The 21,289-nt window shown below is 47.1% G+C and overlaps 1 protein-coding gene across 2 annotated transcripts in view; it reads right to left on the bottom strand.

Annotated features, from left to right (window-relative positions):
- AP2B1 (adaptor related protein complex 2 subunit beta 1) overlaps positions 1-21,289 on the bottom strand; it is a 383,465-nt gene that overhangs the window by 79,819 nt on the left and 282,357 nt on the right. For both annotated transcript variants that reach the window (XM_030222393.1, XM_030222392.1), the window contains 4 exons: positions 13,765-13,806; positions 12,571-12,717; positions 5,767-5,912; positions 938-1,067 (listed from right to left, as the gene is read on the bottom strand). In XM_030222393.1, coding sequence (XP_030078253.1) covers positions 938-1,067; positions 5,767-5,912; positions 12,571-12,717; positions 13,765-13,806 — 465 coding nt within the window. The remainder of the gene's footprint in view (positions 1-937; positions 1,068-5,766; positions 5,913-12,570; positions 12,718-13,764; positions 13,807-21,289) is intronic.

Genomic DNA, 21,289 nt, shown 5'->3' with positions numbered 1-21,289 from the left:
TTACATTGCAATATAGTAATGTCAGCAGATAAAGACCTGTACAGTTCGTCCAGTCTGCTCAACAAAGTGTCCAATGTTGTATCTGGCACTCTGCGCAGGATTCACTTCTTCAAAAATTGAACACTGGCATCATAAACAGGACAGTCAGCAACTAGCTTTGCCAACCTCATATAGGCAGTTATATGATGCAATCTTGGAACATAATTCCATAGATACCATTGCTTTCAACCCTAAGAATGTTTTTCCCTCTCCCACCATTTATTCACTAATATCAACTTTATGATTCTACCCCCACCCCCCCCTCAGAGATACAAAGCACCTGTGATCATAGCATATGTTTTGAATGTGATATAATATATACCTACTTAAGTCCCCTGTCAATTCTGGGGCATATACTGTAGATGTCTGTCTGGAATCAGTTCTATTTCCCAATACTGGAGTTGCCAAGAAAGCGCACTCTAGCCTTCATCCTAATAATACTTTTAAAAATAAGAGAATATTTCTTTTCATTCAACAAACAGTTAAGCTCTGGAACTCGTTGCCAGAGGATGTGGTAATAGCAGTTAACGTACCCTGAGATTAAAAAAAAGTTTGGACAAGTTCCTGGAGGAAAAGTCCATAACCTGCTATTAAGGTAGACACAAGGAAAGCCATTGCTTATCCCTGGGATCGTTAGCATGGAATGTTGCAAATCTTTGGGATTCTGCCAGGTACTTATGACCTGGATTGGCCACTGTTTGAAACAGGATACTGGGCTAGACAGACCACTGATCTGACTCAGTATGGTTATTCTTATAATCACACAAGCACATGTCTTCAGACAAATGCAGAACCTTAAAAACAGTGGTACTTGATTTCAGCAAACAGTACAAACAACCGCATCTGCTCCCTGAAAAACGGGAGCTGAAAGGATGTTATTCTCCAGCATGACTCTTACCTGAAGGTTATTGAGTGGCTCCATCTTCATAACAGGTCCTAGGGTGTTGAGGGGAAGGGATATGTCAATACTCTGGTTAGGCATGAGCGGAGTGTGAACAGGCAGAGGAGTGCTGGGAATTACCCCAAAGCTAAAGACCAAAAAATAAGCAGTTAAGCAGAGACATAACTGTCAGTTTCCTTTTTTTTTTTTTTTTTGTAGTACATCTTTGTTAATCTTTCAAAGTTTATGCTTCTAGGAAATTCTCAGGGTCTACCCTTCCTCATTTTCTGATGAAGAACTTGGCTGCAGCACAAATGTTACTGGTTATTTTGTTGGAGACTATAACTGGTGCTTTCTAACCTAAAATGTTTGGTGCTGACCAGAGCCGTAGCGAAGGGAGCTGACACCTGAGGCGGGTCGCCGCTGCGCACCCCCACCCCCCCGGGTGCAGCACGGCGCACCCTCCTCCCACTGGAGTGCACCCCCCCCAGAGCGCATACCTCCCCCTCCCCGGAGCGCATACCTGCGGCGAGGGACGGGCGGGAGGGCCGATCCGCCCCGACTGCACATTGCTGGGGTGTGTCGGCTCCGCGCTGGTTCACTGCTCTCTCTGTCCTGGAACAGGAAGTAACCTGTTCCGGGGCAGAGAGGGCAGTGCACCAGCGCGGAGCCGACACCCCCCAGCGGCGTGCACATGGGGCGGACCGCCCCCCCCCCCCCCCTTCTTACGCCACTGGTGCTGACATAATGTGAAACAAAGAATTTCTTCCTAAACAGTTAGCTGCTCACACCTACTGTCCAGTGAATAATGGCTCCATAGTTCTAAAGCTACCTCTGTTCTTACTAAAGGTTCATAAAATCACCTGACCTAGTGTGGCTTGCTTTTGAAAACTTCAAGAAAATACTTGGCTAAGATATCTACTGTGTAAAAAAGTTGAGTGACTTCCTAACATAAAACAGAGCCAGCACCTGTAGAATTCTGGCCAATTCAACTCTGGTATCTATTTTATATACACATATGGGGAATTCTATATATATGGTGCTGAACATTAGGCACATTATGGAAAAGTGTTCTAATGGATGCAAGGCACTGAAATGGGCCAGAAATGGTAGATCTGCACGAAAGCACACTTAAGTGTTCATTTATAGAACAGTGCCTAAGTACAAAACATTTTATGCTACTTAGCCCAGAAATATTTTCCTCAAGTCAAATTTAATAATGGTCTATGGACTTTTCCTTTAGGAAGCCGTCCAAACCTTTTTTTAAACCCTGCTAAATTAACCGCCTTTACCACATTTTCTGGCAATGTTCCCTCTAATTTTTGACATGTTATGTGCACAAAAATTTTCTTTGGTGCAACTTTTTATAAGTTGATTCAAATTTGTTGCCTACGAGCCAAGTGTACCTTAGCCGGAATAATGCAAATATCATCAGGATTTGAAAAGTAATTGTTTTAATGAAAGTTGATCTACATTAAGCTATTTTAGCATTTTGTTGTTTTACATAAGTAGAAAACATCATGCGATTCATTTCTTCTGTGCTACTTTATAATATCTAATTAAAACTTGTCACAGTATTATAATTTCTTGTGTGCACTGTTTTGCTGTGTGCACAAGCTTCACAACCAGTGTGTGCGAGTGCACGTCCACAACTTAGAGGGAACATTGGTGGCAGGATGCTACTACTACTTAACATTTCTAGAGTGCTACTAGGGTTACACAGTGCTGTACAGTTTAATAAAAGGACAGTTCCTGCTCCAAGGAGCTTATAATCTAATGGGAGAAATGTCAAGTTGGGGCAGTCTAGATTTCCTGAGTAGAGGTGTAGTGGTTAGGTGCCAAAGGCGACATTGAAGAAGTGGGCTTTGAGCAAGGATTTGAAGATGGGCATGGAGGGGGCCTGGCGTATGGACTCAGGGAGTTTATTCCAAGCATGGGGTGAGGCGAGGCAGAAAGGGCGGAGCCTGGAGTTGGCAGTGGTGGAGAAGGGTACTGAAAGGAGGGATTTGTCCTGTGAGCGGAGGTTACGGGTAGGAATGTAAGGGGAGATGAGGGTAAAGAGGTAGGGAGGGGCTGTAGATCGAGTGCATTTGTAGGTTAAAAGGAGAAGCTTAAACTGTATGCGGTACCTGATCGGAAGCCAGTGAAGTGATTTGAGGAGAGGGGTGATATGAGTGCACCGGTTCAGGCGGAAGATAAGACGTGCAGCAGAGTTTTGAACGGACTGAAGGGAGGATAGATGGCAAAGTGGGAGGCTACCCCCACCCCCATATTATACAGGTTCTCAGTTTAAAGCCTAAAGGAGGAACCTTTCTCAGCTCATGGCTCAGATCTTAGCCAGAGAGCGGCCATAAAGCAAAGACATGACAACTACTGGGCACTGGCGAGAATGTGGGATCCATAATGGCTACGGGTTACAGTTTATTTACTTATATTCTACTTTTAACTAGGTAGTATAAAAGTCAAATACATAAAGTTCAAATTTACAAAAATCAACACACTTATTAAAATATCTCAAAATAAACCAATGCACTCATCACAAACTGAAAAACATTACAAATTATCTGGCTCTGTGTTACTGACACTCCAATGTTATACATCTTCACAGATATAAACACCACTCTCTAACAACATCTATAATCTTATATCCAATCATACATGCTGCATGAAACTCTTATCTGCAATACTTCTATTAGCTTTAACAAATAAATGACTCTTCAATTCATGACTGTTCAATTCTGGTCGCCACATCTCAAGAAAGATATAGTAGAATTGGAAAAGGTGCAGAGAAGGGTGACTAAAATGATAGCGGGGATGGGACGACTTCCCTATGAAGAAAGATTAAGGAGGCTAGGGCTATTCAGCTTGGAAAAGAGACGGCTGAGGGGAGACATGATAGAGGTATATAAAATAATGAGTGGAGTGGAACAGGTGGATGTGAAGCGTCTGTTCACGCTTTCCAAAAATACTAGGACTAGGGGGCATGCGATGAAACTAGTGTAGTAAATTTAAAACAAATCGGAGAAAATGTTTCTTCACCCAACGCGTAATTAAACTCTGGAATTCGTTGCCGGAGAACGTGGTGAAGGCGGTTAGCTTGGCAGAGTTTAAAAAGGGGTTAGACGGTTTCCTAAAGGACAAGTCCATAAACCGCTACTAAATGGACTGGGGAAAAATCCACAATTCCAGGAACAACATGTATAGAATGTTTGTACGTTTGGGAAGCTTGCCAGGTGCCCTTGGCCTGGATTGGCCGCTGTCATGGACAAGATGCTGGGCTCGATGGACCCTTGGTCTTTTCCCAGTATGGCATTACTTATGTACTTCAATATTTTTTAAATTGCATTGTATACCCAATTCTTCTTAGTTTCATAGGAAGTTGGATTCCATAACAATGGGCCAGCAATTGGGAAAGGCACCTTTACAAGTTTATTCAAAATGCACTTTTCTCAAGGCTCAAATGTTTAAGCGAGCTGATTCTTCAGACCTTAATTACTGATATTACTACTAGTAATAAAATAAAATAAAAATAAAAATTATTTTTCGGCCACTCGTATCAAAATGAAATTACCACAGGAGCCATGTGGTGGCTGTGCGGTGACTCCATTTTGGTTCGCGTTGGGAGCCCGTGGATGCTTACGCGACTTAGTAAATGGGCCCCTTTGTTCTGTAAGGATTATTATAGGGTGCCTTGGGTCTCGGGTATTAATCTGTAAAATCAAACAGGTCCTTTCTAACTGAAAAGAGGAAAGTTAAATTGCAGTCTAATTTTTCAAGATTTATTCCAAAATGGCTATTTTTTTTTTCTTTTAAGAGCACACTTTAGTATCATGGATAAAATATTCCATAGTATTGGATGAAACTGTGCAATTTTTATAAAGTACAATAGAATTTAAACTTTGGATTCAAATTTACAAATACTTTTCTCTAATCTATGTTTGTGAAAAGTATTTTGGAAAGCACAGGCCGTAATATTTCTCAACAATAATTAGGTGCTAAGTGAAACACATAGTACTAAATATTTATATAGCAAATATGACCTGCCAAGGAGGTCACTAGAGGAACACGTTGACACCCTGAGAGGGAACAGTAGAGAATAAGTTGAAAAGTGCAGACTTGGCGTGTGGCACTTATAGAAACACTAGTGAAAAAGGCCCGTTTCTGACTGAAATGAAACGGGCGCTAGCAAGAGCCGGTGGTTGGGAGGCGGGGATCGTGCTGGGCAGACTTATACGGTCTGTACCCTGAAAAGGACAGGTACAAATCAAGGTAAGGTATACACAAAAAGTAGCACATATGAGTTTATCTTGTTGGGCAGACTGAATGTCCCGTGCAGGTCTTTTTCTGCCGTCATCTACTATGTTACTACTACTTATCATTTGTATAGCGCTACTAGACGTACGCAGCGCTGTACACTTGAGTGATATGGCACATATATCTTCAAGACAGATGACAAATAATGTGCATTTTCATTTTTTAACGCTTTATAAATCAAAAATATTATGTTTAAGAAAATTCTCTCTCAATTGGAAGCCAGTGCAGATCATGCAAGAGTTGGGAAATATGCTGAAAACGTGAGCATCCTGAAATAAGTCAGGCTGCAGAATTTTGAACAACTTGCAATGCACAAGTTTTATTACAGGCAGACCTAAACATAATGAATTTCAATAATCCAGCCCAAAATAAGACTGTACTACACAATGAAACTCAGATGCTGGCAAACAACGCTTCAACATTTTAAACTTGAAAAAAAAAGAAGATTTAATAACTTTATAACATCTCAGACCTCACCAACTCAAGATCAGGAATAAAACAAATTTGGCATTGGTTTCTCATTGATCTGTTACCTGTTCTTGTTAAACTGGATGGCAAAGTCTGTCATGTGTTGCAGAGCCTTATTGGTAAAGTTCATTTCCATGTAGATGTGTCCCTGCCGGTGAGAAAATGTGCCAGAGATCTCCAGGCCCTTTGCCTTCACTGCAGGCAGCCAAATCTGAAACAAAACCCAAATTGATGCAAAGTGAAGATACTGCTTTCTGTACATATCTGAGACAGTGGGCAACCTTTTATTACTGGTTTTGATATGCCACTGTATACATCTGACAGCGTATCAAAGCTCCAAGCAAAACAGAGCTCTCTATGGGTGCCTGTAGATATTTTAATACGCTGCTTTGAAAGTTCCTTTCTGCTCAAAGCCACGATCAAGGACTTCTCTCCGTGCTATTCAGTGTCTTCAGCTCCGGAGAATGAAGCACCTGGTCAGCCTTTAATGGTTAAAGACCTAGTAACAATTTACTCCTTTCCTGTTGTGCAAAGAAAAGCCAGGGACACACAGGCATAAAAGATGTCAGAGGCATCCATGCATAATGACATATAGTGAAGTTACTTACCTGTAGCAGGTATTCTTCGAGGACAGCAGGCTGATTGTTCTCACATGTGGGTCGGCATCCACGGCGGCCCCAGGAACGGAAGATTTTCCAGTAAAATCCAGAAGCTTTGCGACAGTCCATAGGACGCGGGGCAGACACACCACGCATGTGCGACCATCTTCCCGCCCGTGCGCGTCCGTTCCCGCCTCAGTTATGTGAAAAGCAAATAAAGAATAAAACAACTCCAAAGGGGAGGTGGACGGGTTGCTGAGAACAATCAGCCTGCTGTCCTCGGAGAACACCTGCTACAGGTAAGTAAACTTCGCTTTCTCCGAGGACAAGCAGGCTGCTTGTTCTCACATGTCCCTAGCCCCCAGGCTCACTCAAAACAACAAAGAAAGGTCAATTGGGCCTTGCAACAGCGAGGACATAACTGAGATTGACCTATGAACAGTTAACAGAGTGCAGCCTGGAACAGAACAAAAATGGGCCTAGGGGGGTGGAGTTGGATTCTAGACCCCAAACAGATTCTGCAGCACCGACTGCCCGAACCGACAGTAGTGTTGAGAATCCTGCTGAAGGCAGTAATGAGATGTGAATGTATGGACTGATGACCACGTCGCAGCCTTGCAAATCTCTTCAACAGTGGCTGACTTCAAATGGGCCACTGACGCTGCCATGGCACTAACACTATGAGCCATGACGTGACCCTCAAGAGTCAGCCCAGCTTGGGCATAGGTGAAGGAGATGCAATCTGCTAGCCAATTTCCTGTTGGGATCAAAAGAAACAAACATTTGGGCGGAATGGGATTGTCCACTCCACATAGAAGGCCAATGCTCTCTTGCAGTCCAATGTATGCAACTGACGTTCAGCAGGGCGGGTATGAGGACAGGGAAAGAATGTTGGCAAGACAACTGACTGGTTCAGATGGAACTCCGACACCGCCTTTGGCAGGAACTTAGGGTGAGTGCGGAGGACTACTCTGTTATGATGAAATTTAGTATAAGGAGCATGGGCTACCAAGGCTTGAAGCTTACTGACTCTACGAGCTGAAGTAACAGCCACCAAGAAAATGACCTTCCAGGTCAAATACTTCAGATGGCAGGAATTCAGTGGCTCAAAAGGAGGCTTCATCAGCTGGGTGAGAACAACGTTGAGATCCCATGACACTGGTGGAGGTTTGACAGGGGGCTTTGAGAAAAGCAAACCTCTCATGAAGCGAACAACTAAAGGCTGTCCAGAGATAGCCTTACCCTCTACACGATAATGAAAAGCACGAATTGCACTAAGATGAACTCTTATGGAGTTGGTCTTGAGACCAGACTCTGACAAGTGTAGAAGGTATTCAAGCAGGGTTCTGTGTAGGACAAGAGAGAGGATCTAGGGCCTTGCTATCACACCAGACGGCAAACCTCCTCCATTTAAAAGAGTAACACTTCTTTGTGGAATCTTTCCTGGAAGCAAGCAAGACTTGGGAGACACCCTCAGAAAGACCCAAGGAAGCGAAGTCTACGCGCTCAACATCCAGGCTGTGAAAGCCAAGGACTGGAGGTCGGGTTGCAGAAGCGCCCCCTCGTTCTGAGTGTTGGAAAACACTCCAATCTCCACGGTTCTTTGGAGGACAACTCCAGAAGAGAGAGCCAAATCTGACGTGGTCAAAAGAGCACAATCAGAATCATGGTTCCACGGTCTTGCTTGAGTTTCAAAGTCTTCCCCACCAAAGGTACGGGAGGATACGCGTACAGAAGGCCCATCCCCCAACGAAGGAGAAAGGCATCTGACGCTAGCCTGTCGTGGGCCTGAAGTCTGGAACAGAAGTGAGGGAGCTTGTGATTGAGCTGAGTGGAAAAAGATACACCGAGGGGGTGCCCCACTCTCAGAAGATCTTGCGTACGACGTCCGAGTTGAGCGACCACTCATGAGGTTGCATTATCCTGCTCAATCTGTCGGCCAGACTGTTGTTTACGCCTGCCAGATACGTGGCTTGGAGAAGCATGCCGTGCTGGAGTATCCAAAGCCACATCTGGACGGCTTCCCGACACAGGGGGCGAGATCCGGTGCCCCCGTGCTTGTTGACGTAGTACATGGCAACCTGGTTGTCTGTCTGAATTTGAATAATTTGATCGAACAGCCGATCTCTGAAAGCCTTCAGAGTGTTCCAGATCGCTCGCAGCTCCAGGAGACTGATCTGAAGACCTGATTCCTGGAGGGAATCCATCTACATGCGCTCCCCACCTCAGGAGAGATGCATCAGTCACACTTTTTGAGGCTGAGGAATCTGGAAGGGACGTCCCAGGGTCAAATTGGATCGAATTGTCCACCACTGAAGGGAATTGTGAAAATCGGTGGACAGCTGGATCACATCCTCTAGATTCCCCGCAGCTTGATACCACACTGGGAAGCTAGGGTCCATTGAGCAGATCTCATGTGCAGGAATGCCATGAGCATCACATGAACTGTGGAGGCCATATGGCCGAGAAGTCTCAACATCTGCCGAGCCGTGATCTGCTGAGATGCCCTGGCCATGGAAACGAGAGACAGAAGTTGTCTGCCCTCGTCTTGGGAAGATAGGCCCGAGCTGTCTGAGAGTCCAGCAGAGCTCCTATGAATTCTAGTTGTTGAACTGGAAGAAGGTGGGACTTTGGGTAATTGATGACAAACCCTAGTAGCTCCAGGAGTCGAATAGTCATTTGCATGGACTGTAGAGCTCCTGCCTCTGAGGTGTTCTTCACCAGCCAATCGTCGAGATAAGGGAACACATGCACTCCCAGTCTGCGTAGCGACGCTGCAACCACCGCCAAGCATTTTGTAAACACCCTGGGCGCGGAGGCAAGCCCAAAGGGCAGTACATAATACTGAAAGTGCTGTGTTCCCAGACGGAATCACAGATACTTCCTGTGAGCTGGAAGTATCGGAATGTGAATGTAAGCATCAAGTCCAGAGAGCATAGCCAATCGTTTTTCTGAATCATGGGAAGAAGGGTGCCCAGGGAAACCATCCTGAACATTTCTCTGACCAGATATTTGTTCAGGGCCCTGAGGTCTAGGATGGGACGCATCCCCCCTGTTTTCTTTTGCACAAGGAAGTACCTGGAATAGAATCCCAGCCCTTCTTGCCCTGGTGGAACGGGCTCGATCGCATTAGCACTGAGAAGGGCGGAGAGTTCCTCTGCAAGTACCTGCCTGTGTTGGAAGCTGAAAGACTGAGCTCCCGGTGGACAATTTGGAGGTCTGGAGATCAAATTGAGGGAGTACCCCAACCGGACTATTTGAAGAACCCACCGGTCGGAGGTTATGAGAGGACACCTTTGGTGAAAAACTTTTAACCTCCGTCCAACTGGTAGATCGTCTGGCACAGGTACGTTTATGTTGGCTATGCTGAGCTGGAGTCAGTCAAAAGCCCGTCCCTTGCTTTTGCTGGGGAGCTGCAGGGGCCAGTCTGGGCGCACGCTGTTGATGTGAACGAGTGCGCTGGGGCTGAGTCTGAGAAGACTGTCGGGAAGGTGGACTGTACCTACGCTTATTGTAAGCATAGGGAGCATTCCTCCTGCCCCTGAAAAACCGTCTACCTGTTGAGGTAGATGCTGAAGGCGCCCGGTGGGAGAGTTTGTCGAGAGCGGTTTCCCGCTGGTGGAGTTGCTCTAGCACCTGCTCGACCTTCTCACCAAAAATATTATCTCCCCGGCAAGGAACATCCGCAAGCCGCTGCTGGGTCCAATTGTCCAGGTCAGAGGCACGCAGCCATGAGAGTCTGCACATCACTATACCTTGAGCAGCGGATCTGGATGCAACATCAAAAGAGTCATAAACACCCCTGGACAGGAATTTACGACACGCCTTCAGCTGCTTGACCACCTCCTGAAAAGGCTTGGCGTGCTACGGAGGAAGCTTATCCACCAAGTCCGCCAGTTGCTTAACATTGTTCCGCATATGGATGCTCGCGTAGAGCTGGTAGGACCGAATTTTGGACACGAGCAAACAGGACTGGTAGGCCTTCCTCTCAAAAGAGTCTAAAGTCCTAGCTTCTCACCCTGGGGGCGCCGAGGCGAAATCTCTAGTACTTTTGGCTCTCTTGAGAGCAGAATCTACAACTGCAGAGTCATGAGGTAACTGCGACCTCATCAACTCAGGTTCCCCATGGATCCAATATTGGGACTCTGCTTTCTTGGGGATGGTGGGATTAGATAAAGGTTTCATCCAGTTCCTCAGCAATGTCTCCTTAAGGACATTATGCAGAGGGGCAGTAGATGACTCTTTAGGTGGTGAAGGATAGTCCAGGACCTTGAGCATATCAGTCCTGGGCTCATCCTCATTTACCACAGGGAAGGAAATGCCCACAGACATTTCCCGGACAAATGAGGAGAAGGACAGACTCTCCGGCAGAGAAAGGTTCCTCTCAGGTGAAGGAGTGGGATCAGAAGGAAGACCACAAGACTCCTCGGAAAAGAAATATCTGGGGTCTTCCCCTTCATCCCAGGAGGCATCCTCCTCGGTATCGGACAAGAGTTCACGAACTACAGTCCGAAACCAGGCCCGGCTCGACGCTGAGGAACGATGTCCTCAATGGCGATGTCTAGAGGTTGACTCCCATGCCGGTGGCGACGAAGCTCCCTCCATCGACGGGGAGTCGACTTGGGTGGCAGCCGAGGCCGATGCCGCAAGCGGTACCGGCGTCAGAGACCTCACCACAGGCCCTGAGTCAGCCGCCACTTCCATCGTCGGTACCGGAGGCGCAAGCACCCCCAGTACCGGAACAGACTGATGCAGCAGCCCTTCCAGAAGTCCTGGAAGAATGGCTCGGATGCTCTCCTCCAAAGTCGCTGTCAATGAAGGCTGGGAGGCTGGTGCAGAAGTCGAAGTCAGAATCTGCGAAGGCCTGGGAGGCGGTACTGGGCTGTTCAGAGATCGACGCAGCGACACCTCTTGTATGGAGAGGGAGCACTCCTCCCAGTGTCGACGCTTTCTGGGTGCCAAATCCTTCGACGCCCCAGAGCTCCCGGTACCGTGTCTCGACGGAGACCGGTGCTGATGCTTCTTAGCCTTCGCTCAAAGCACGTCATCAGTACTCCTCGGTACCAATGAGGAGGACGTGGAATCCACACGCCTCCTCGGGGTCGGGTCCGACGTTGGTCGGTCCCAGTGGGCCTGCACAGCAGGAGCCTTTGAGACAGATGGAGACCCACTCGACGGCCCACTGCTTCCAGCTACAGGGGAAGTTCGGACAGCCATTACCTGTGCTCCCGATGTTGATGCCATCCCCGGTGCCGAAATCGACGCTGCCGACATTGACGCCAAGGAATCAGTTGGAGCTCCGAAAAGACGGTCACAAAGAGCTCTTCTCGACGCCACTGTCCGCTTTTTCAAGCTAAGACACAACTTGCAAGTGTCTGGGCGATGGTCGGGCCCAAGGCACTGGATGCACCAGGAGTGAGGATCAGTGCCCTTGACCGCTGGCACCGAGCACACTTCTTGAAGCCGCTGGAAGGCTTCAATGACATCAGTGGAAAAATCACGGTGGCGAAATCAATCGGCTCGATTGTGCCAACTTAAGGGCACAAAGAAAAAAGGGGGAACCGCGGACGGGCGATCCAAGCCGGCCGCAACGGAAAACAAAAGAAAACTTAACAAGGCAAAAAAAAAAAAAAAAAACTAAGGAAAAAGAGGTTTGTTTTTTTTTAACTGGAAAAAGAGGCGACGGAAACCAAGAAAAAAGCAATAACAAACCGCTAAAAGTGCCTAAGTTTTTCCTGAGGATCTGAGCGAGAGGGACCGCAAGCAGCCACTCTCCGCCGCGGAAAAGAAAAAACTGAGGAGGGAATGGACACGTGCGGGAAGATGGCCACGCACGCAAAGCTTCTGGATTTTACTGGAAAATCTTCCTTTCCTGGGGCCGCCGACCTACATGTGAGAACAAGCAGCCTGCTTGTCCTCGGAGAATTTCTTATTTCACAAAGTGATTTCAGGATGAATTCCAGACTTATTCTGCAGAACTATATACCATTTTCTCTCTGTTCCCATGCTATCTTAGAAGATAAGTCTTAAGGGTGGTTTTCCATATTGGCCCTTTTCGTGTTACTGTTCATTCCTTTCCTATTAAATCGCATAAACTATTCCTTGACTACTTGATCCCTTATGACAAATGAACTGTTCAGAGATCAAACTCTGTGAAAATACAATCTTTCTCTCTACAGAGGAAGGTATGAAAATAAGGATGAAGTGTTGGTCTTATGGACCTTTAGATTCCTACTGTGTGCAAGATGCAAGCATGAAGTTCTTACGTACAGTTTTTGGTGGAACAAATCCTCCAGGTGCTATGCCAATCCCAGCCGAAAGTTCAAACAGGTCGTTCAGTCCACTGCTGACCACAGCTGGGGTGGGTGAAGGAGCAAAGGTGGCAGGCACAGATGACGGAATGAAAGTCTGTCCTACCTTGGCAAGAGACAGCAGGAAAGAGCACAGATAAAAATGTGAGAAAAGAAGACAGTTACTGCAATGTAATAAGAATGTGAACATGCTGTGGATATCAAAGGTGCTGAATAATGCATCAACACAAAACAGAAGAACAGAGTCCCTCGCAGAAAACAATATAGCAAACACAGCGAAGGTGACACCAAAAAAAAGATAAGGCTAGGCGATGCATAAAAAATATATGCTTTTATTTAACACATCCAAAGACTTGACACGAATCGTGTTTCAGCCACAACAGCCCGCTTCAGTCTTACAAATGGTTGTACTCTAACACTGAGGGCCAGATGCACAAAAGTCGTCATTAGAGCCGTTCCCTACCGAATTCCATAGCGAATTGGTAGGGAACGGATATGCATCAAGGAAAGGGAATGCAAATGAGCTACTCGTTGTAGCTCACTTGCATTCTCTATTCCCTCGTAAAACAGTCGGAGAATCAGTCAGTCAAGCATGCGCAGAGCAGCAAAGCGTTATGCTGGCTGATCTGCGCATGCCAAGGACGTCCTTTATGGATGTCCTTCACTATAAAAAAATTCCCTCTAAAACAACGTACTTTTTACAGGCTACAAGCTAATGTACAGTTCAGAAGCAAGAGAATAAAAACTAACCTGACGATATGGAGGAGCCTTCCAGCCCAGAAAATCGGGACGTGAGAGGACACAAATCAAAACTTTTTGGACGTCCCTCCCTCCAGATCTCTCTCAGCCAATCACAGCGCGTTTAGCTGACACTGGTAACTAAGCAAGTAAACAATGTCCAGCTGTCAAAGGGGGACATAGTTGGCCTGGTAGTTTGGCCTGCATATTAATGTGGCTTTTAACCCCTATCAAGCTGGGCTCTGCTGAATCAATGACTTAGAAAAAGACTTCATATCACCCATGCTAAAAGGATTTGGTTCCACTTAACTTGGCTTCTAAACAAATATAATTAGAAAAATAATCCCTGAAGGTTTTCCTGGTTTATACAAAAATACTAAACTAAAGAAAACTCTTACACACAAATGAAACTTACTGCTGGACTTCCACCAATGCCTCCTCCAAGATCACTGCCAAGCTAAAAAAAAAAGAAAGGTAGAGATGTGACAGAGGATTATTTAGTTGATACTGAACAAAAGGTTGTTTTACCCATAGCTATCCATATAAACATTCTACCATGAATATTCAACTAGGTAAATGGATTAGAAGAATGCACCTGTGGCTCTGAGGGATTCCCTTTTTTGAATGTCTGGGTCCCTTGGGATTTCTATTTTTAATGGCTAGCAGAAAACAAAAGAAACCAGGCTAAAATGTGGCACACAAGAATGGTGGTGATGGCATGCACATTCCAGGAAGATGGCTGGAGGAGTCTTGATACAAATGTAACGGCTGGTCATAGCTAAGAAGAAATTTCAGTGCAAATACTGTTGGTGAAAAATGACGCAGAGTTAAAACGCGGCCTACAAGTTGCCAACATTAAGATTTTCACTTTGAGGTCAGTAAATTAAAGTGCAGTACCAGACTGTTAATGCGCATTAATCTTCTGTTAACAAATCTTTATCAATGACATGTCAATCAGCTAAATGTTTTGTGCTACATTTAGCATGTTAATTTTTGCAAAGATTAACTCTACAACCCTGCAATATAGATTTTTGAAGTAACGTGTTAGCATAAATGTTTACACATTTTTATGCACATTAATTTGTGTGTTTACAGTATGATTATACAGTTTCTCACCTATGTAGCATAGATTTAGCATTCACGTTCATGACACCTAAATAATGTTTGTTAAAAGTGCTCTGATGCATTTTAGTACGTCATTCACTATCTTTTTAATGAAAGATAAAGCTCCTTAGTAAATGTCTCAAATAATGGATAGCTCTGTTCTGGCCCTGCCATCTCTTCACTATTATACAGACCCTTCATTATTTTATCACACTTTTGCAACCTGGCCTTTTCACTTTTTTTTATTCAGATTACCTTACTTTTCAATTAATAGGCATTGAGTTGGCCCAGGAACAGACCCGAGTTCAATTCTTGAGTCAGACAGCGCTGTGGATGCTCTGAAGGCAGTCTCAACCATTGGCTATACTCCCGAGTACACACATACCAGGTTTTGAAGAGGTTTGTTGGCCAAAGACTGTCACTAAAATGGCCGAGTTAGGTCAAGGTCACAACAGGGAAAACGTTCCTTCTGGCTGGTTGCAAATGAAGAGTAATAAAGGTTACTTCTAACTGAGCTGGAAGCTCAAAGGAACAGAAGGAAAGCGCCCAGACAAAAAAAAAAAAAAAGTATAGCTGATGTAAAAGTTGACTTGCTGTAAAAGAATATCATTCAGTGCCACATCAATGAGATGATTGGCAAATGACATCAACATTTCTGGTAGCTCAAATCTAAAAGGATTATATATAACATGCTCCCTCAGCACTTATTAAATTGTTATAAATCACAAGCAGAAGAGAAGGTTGAAAACAGAGTGAAAACAGTCCAAAATATGTAGAATGTGAGAGAATGCTCCCAGATGGGTTATGATGGAACAATCTGCCCATATTCTTAACAGTTCAATCCCTGAAGAAGGAATACAGAGCCAATTATACAAGAGGGGGCCAATAAATAAGGCAAATGTTACGACTTTGTTACTATATTTAAATTCAGTTTGTTTGTTTCTTTTTATATTAATAATACAGTCTTGGTATCTTTATGCTTGGGTTAATAAATCCTTGGAGAGGTTCCGAGGGATTGGAGAACGGCGGATGTGGTCCCTCTTCACAAAAGTGGTGATAGGGAAGAAGCTGGAAACTACAGGCCGGTAAGCCTCACTTTGGTTATTGGAAAAGTAATGGAAGCGATGCTGAAGGAAAGGATAGTGAATTTCCTGGAAGCCAATAAATTGAAAGATCCGAGACAACATGGTTTTACCAGAGGGAAATCGTGCCAATCATTGAATTCTTTGATTGAGTAACTGGAGAATTTAATCATCAACATGCTATAGACGTAATCTACTTAGATTTTAGCAAAGCTTTTGACACGGTTCCCCACAGGAGGCTCTTAAATAAACTCGATGGGCTGAAGATAGGTCCTGAAGTGGTGAACTGGATTAGGAACTGGTTGACGGACAGACGACAGAGGGTGGTGGTAAATGGAGTTCGCTCGGAGGAGGGAAAGGTGAGTACTGGAGTGCCTCAGGGATCGGTGCTGGGCCGATTCTGTTCAATATATCTGTGAGTGACATTGCCGAAGGGTTAGAAGGTAAAGTTTGCCTATTTGCGGATGATACTAAGATTTGCAACAGAGTGGACACCCGGGAGGGAGTGGAAAGCATGAAAAAGGATCTGAGGAAGCTAGAAGAATGGTCTAAGGTTTGACAATTAAAATTCAATGCAAAGAAATGCAAAGTGATGCACTTAGGGAGTAGAAACCCACGAGAGACTTATGTGTTAGGCGGTGAGAGTCTGATAGGTACTGAGGGGGAGAGGGACCTTGGAGTGATAGTATCCGAGGATCTGAAGGCGACAAAACAGTGTGATAAGGCGGTGGCCGTAGCGAGAAGGTTGCTAGGCTGTATAGAGAGAGGTGTGATCAGCAGAAGAAAGGAAGTGTTGATGCCCCTGTACAAGTCGTTGGTGAGGCCCCACCTGGAGTATTGTGTTCAGTTTTGGAGGCCGTACCTTGCGAAGGATGTTAAAAAAATAGAAGCAGTGCAAAGAAAAGCTACGAGAATGGTATGGCATTTGCGTTCCAAGACATATGAAGAGAGACTTGCTGACCTGAACATGTATACCCTGGAGGAAAGGAGGAACAGGGGTGATATGATACAGACGTTCAAATATTTGAAAGGTATTAATCCGCAAACAAATCTTTTCCAGAGATGGGTAGGCGGTAGAATGAGAGGACATGAAATGAGATTGAAGGGGGGCAGACTCAGAAAAGATGTCAGGAAGTATTTTTTCACAGAGAGGGTGTTGGACGCTTGGAATGCCCTCCCGCGGGAGGTGGTGGAGATGAAAACAGTAACGGAATTCAAACATGCGTGGGATATACATAAAGGAATCCTGTGCAGAAGGAATGGATCCTCAGAAGCTTAGCCAAAATTGGGTGGCGGAGCAGGTGGGGGGAAGAGAGGTTGGTGGCTGGGAGGCGAGGATAGTGGAGGGCAGACTTATACGGTCTGTGCCAGAGCTGGTGATGGGAGGCGGGACTGGTGGTTGGGAGGCGGGGAATCCTGCTGGGCAGACTTATACGGTCTGTGCCCTGAAAAAGACAGGTACAAATCAAGGTAAGGTATACACATATGAATTTATCTTGTTGGGCAGACTGGATGGACCATGCAGGTTTTTTTCTGCCGTCATCTACTATGTTACTTTGTTAAAAAGTGTCAAACAATCTAATGTTTCATTTTTCCCCACAATAAATCAGAATACTATTCTGGACAAAAAGTGCAGAAAGAAATTAAATGCACTGAGGGGAAAAAAAAGATACATTCTCATTAAGTATTCTTTCAAGGTAATAGAACAGAAGTTTTAAACCCAGTCCTCAGTACACAGCTGCTCAGTCCAGTTTTCAGGATACCCACAATGAATATGCATAAGCTAGATTTACATAAAATGGAGGGAATGCATGCATGTGGATATATTAGGTTACCTAGTAAGGTAAAATTATGTATCATACCTGATAATTTTCTTTCCATTAATCATAGCTGATCAATCCATAGACTGGTGGGTTGTGTCCATCTACCAGCAGGTGGAGATAGAGAGTAATCCTTTTGCCTCCCTATATGTGGTCATGTGCTGCCGGAAACTCCTCAGTATGTCGATATCAAAGCTCCATCCGCAGGACTCAGCACTTAGAGAATTACACCCACAAAGGGACACTCTGCCCAGCTCACCACCGCCGAAACGGGGGAGGGGAATTAACCCAGCTCATCCCCACACAAGTGGGGGAGGGGAATCCGTCCAGCTCATCCCCGCGGAGCGGGGGAGGGACACCACCCCGCCGATGCGGGGGGATCTGGCTTATCCTGCAACCGCAACCGCGGGAGGAGCTGACTGACCCTAACACCGCCGAAGCGGGAGGGGTACAAAGCTGCCCTACAGCCGCACGAAGCGGGAGGGAGTGCCGGCAGAATTTAAGTCTCAATCCAGCCCCGTAAAATGGAGGGGAGAGGAATGCAGCAGCTCACTGTAACACAAACTCGTCTCAACTCTTGAAGAATCCAAGTGAAAAAACTTGAACACGAAGTCTTCCTGAAGTAACTGAAGACTAAACTTGAATCTGAAATGCAACCAGAATATAAACAGTACAGATATCTGGGAGGGGCTATGGATTGATCAGCTATGATTAATGGAAAGAAACTTATCAGGTATGATACATAATTTTACCTTCCATATCATCAAGCTGATCAATCCATAGACTGGTGGGATGTACCGAAGCAGTACTCACCCAGGGCGGGACATAGAAATCCCTGACCGCAACACTGAAGCTCCAAACCGGGCCTCCGCCCGAGCAGCCACAGTCAAGCGGTAATGCTTGGAGAATGTATGGGCCGAAGCCCAAGTTGCCGCCTTGCATATCTCTTCCAAGGAGACGGAACCGGCCTCTGCCATCGAGGCCGCCTGAGCTCTTGTGGAGTGAGCCTTCAGCTGGATAGGCGGCACCTTCCCCGCGGCCACATAAGCCGCTGCAATGGCTTCCTTGACCCATCTTGCCACTGTAGGCTTAGCAGCCTGCAGACCCCTACGAGGACCTGCAAACAGGACAAACAGATGATCCGATTTCCGGAAATCATTGGTCACTTCCAAGTATCTGATGATGACTCGTCTCACATCCAGACCTCTGAGAGCAGAGTATTCCTCTGGGTAGTCCTCCCTACGAAAGGAAGGGAGACAGAGCTGCTGATTCACATGGAAGCGAGAAACAATCTTGGGCAGGAAGGAAGGCACTGTGCGAATAGTCACTCCTGCCTCAGTGAACTGCAGAAAAGGCTCTCGACATGAGAGCACCTGGAGCTCGGAAACTCTTCTGGCTGAAGTGATAGCCACCAAAAAGACTGCTTTCAACGTCAGGTCTTTCAGAGATGCCCTCGACAAGGATTCAAAAGGCGGCTTCTGCAATGCTCTTAGCACCAGATTGAGATTCCTTGCAGGCACCACAGAGTGCAGAGGAGGGCGCGGGTGATTAACTCCCTTAAGAAAGCGCACCACATCTGGCTGTGAAGCCAGGGAAACACCCTTCAGGCGGCCCCTGAAGCAAGTCAGAGCCGCTACCTGGACTTTAAGGGAACTGAGCGACAGGCCTTTCTCCAGACCTTCTTGCAGGAACGCCAACACTGAAGAAATTGGAGCAGTGAAGGGAGAAAGTGAGCCTGCTTCACACCACGCTGCAAAGGTACGCCAAACCCTGGCGTAAGCAGTAGAAATAGAGCGCTTCCTCGCTCTCAGCATAGTGGCGATGACCTTGTCTGAGAAGCCCTTCTTTCTCAGACGCTACCGCTCAATAGCCAGGCCGTAAGACCAAAGGGGGAGGGATCCTCCATCACCACGGGACCCTGATGTAACAGGCCCTGCTCCACTGGCAGCCGCAGAGGATCGTCCACTGAGAGCCTGATCAAGTCCGCATACCAGGGACGCCTGGGCCAATCCGGACCCACCAGGATTACCCTGCCGGGATGCTTTGCCACCCGGTCTAGCACCCTGCCCAACATGGGCCAGGGCGGGAACACATAGAGAAGCTCTTGTGTCGGCCACTGTTGGAGAAGAGCATCTACTCCCAGGGATCGAGGGTCCCGTCCTCTGCTGAAAAAGCGCGGCACTTGGCAATTGGCCGATGACGCCATCAGATCTAGGCTCGGCTGGCCCCAGCGCTTCGTGATGTCCAAGAACGCCTGAGCAGATAGCTGCCACTCTCCGGGCTCCAAGGTATGGCGACTGAGAAAGTCCGCCTTGACATTCATGACTCCGGCAATGTGGGCCGCTGACAGCTGTTCCAGGTTCGCTTCCGCCCACTGGCATAGATTCATGGCCTCCTTGGCTAGAGGGGCGCTCTTGGTACCTCCCTGGCGGTTGACATAGGCCACAGCAGTGGCATTGTCCGACAGGACCCGTACTGGCTTCAACGCCAGTACCGGGTTGAACTCCAAAAGCGCCAACCGAATGGCTCTGAGTTCCAGGAGGTTGATAGACCACTTTGCCTCTGCAGGAGACCAGAGCCCCTGCGCTGTCCTTCCCAAGCAGTGGGCTCCCCAGTCCGTCAAAGAGGCGTCCGTCGTGACGACAATCCACTCTGGGGTCACCAGAGGCATTCCTGCAGACAACTTGTCTGTCTGCAGCCACCAGCTCAGCGCCTTGCGCACTGCTGGGTCCAAGGGAAGGCGCACAGCATAATCCTCCGACATCGGAGTCCAGCGCTGCAACAGAGAGTGTTGTAGTGGTCTCATATGAGCCCTGGCCCAGGGCACTACTTCCATCGTGGCCGTCATAGAGCCCAACAGCTGCACATAGTCCCAAGCCCGAAGAGGAGAGGCTACTCGGAACTGGTCCACCTGAGCCTGAAGTTTGACAATCCGATTGTCTGGCAGGAACACTCTGCCCACTTGGGTGTCGAATCGAACTCCCAAATACTCCAGGGACTGAGTCGGGCGCAGCTGGCTCTTCTCCCAGTTGATGATCCACCCCAGGGAGCTCAAAAGAGCAACCACCCGGTTCACAGCTTTGCCGCACTCTGCATAAGAGGGGGCTCGGATCAACCAGTCGTCCAGATAAGGATGGACTTGGACTCCTTCCTTTCGCAGGAAGGCCGCGATGACCACCATTACTTTGGAAAAGGTCCGCGGAGCAGTAGCCAACCCGAAAGGGAGGGCTCTGAACTGGAAGTGTCGTCCCAGGACTGCAAAACGCAGAAAGCGTTGATGAGGAGGCCAGATGGGAATATGCAGGTACGCTTCCTTGATGTCCAAGGAAGCCAAGAACTCTCCTGCCTTCACTGCCGCTATAACAGAGCGGAGAGTCTCCATGCGAAAGTGCCGCACTTTCAAGGCCCGATTGACCCCTTTGAGGTCGAGGATAGGCCGGACAGAACCTCCTTTCTTTGGTACCACAAAGTAAATGGAGTAACGTCCCTTGCCAATCTGATTTTCTGGCACCGGAACGACCGCACCCAGGCGGATCAGGTTGTCCAAGGTCTGCTGCACTGCCACAGCTTTGACCGGAGACTTGCAGGGAGAGAGTACAAACCCGTCTCTTAAGAGTCGGCAGAACTCTAGCTTGTAGCCGTCTCTGATGACTTCCAGCACCCAAGCGTCTGAAGTTATTGTGGGCCACTCGCCCAGAAACGAGGACAGCCGTCCTCCAATCTGCACTGGGGCGTGGACCAAGGCCCCGTCATTGGGTACGAGACCCTGGGGGAGGACCGGAGGGAGCACCTCCGGGATGGCGGTCTCTGCGAAAGGAATGCTGCTTGGGGGAGAAAGTCCTCTTGAAGGAAGAGGGGGCAGAGGAGCCCGACCTGCCCGGGCGGTACCGACGGGCTTCCTGAAACCGTCCTCTGGAGGTACCGGAACGAGTAC

The sequence above is a fragment of the Microcaecilia unicolor genome, chromosome 13, assembly GCF_901765095.1.
Source record: "Microcaecilia unicolor chromosome 13, aMicUni1.1, whole genome shotgun sequence".
NCBI lineage: Eukaryota > Metazoa > Chordata > Amphibia > Gymnophiona > Siphonopidae > Microcaecilia > Microcaecilia unicolor.
Note: the sequence above shows the minus strand (reverse complement) of the source record. Positions and strands in the feature narration are given on the sequence as shown.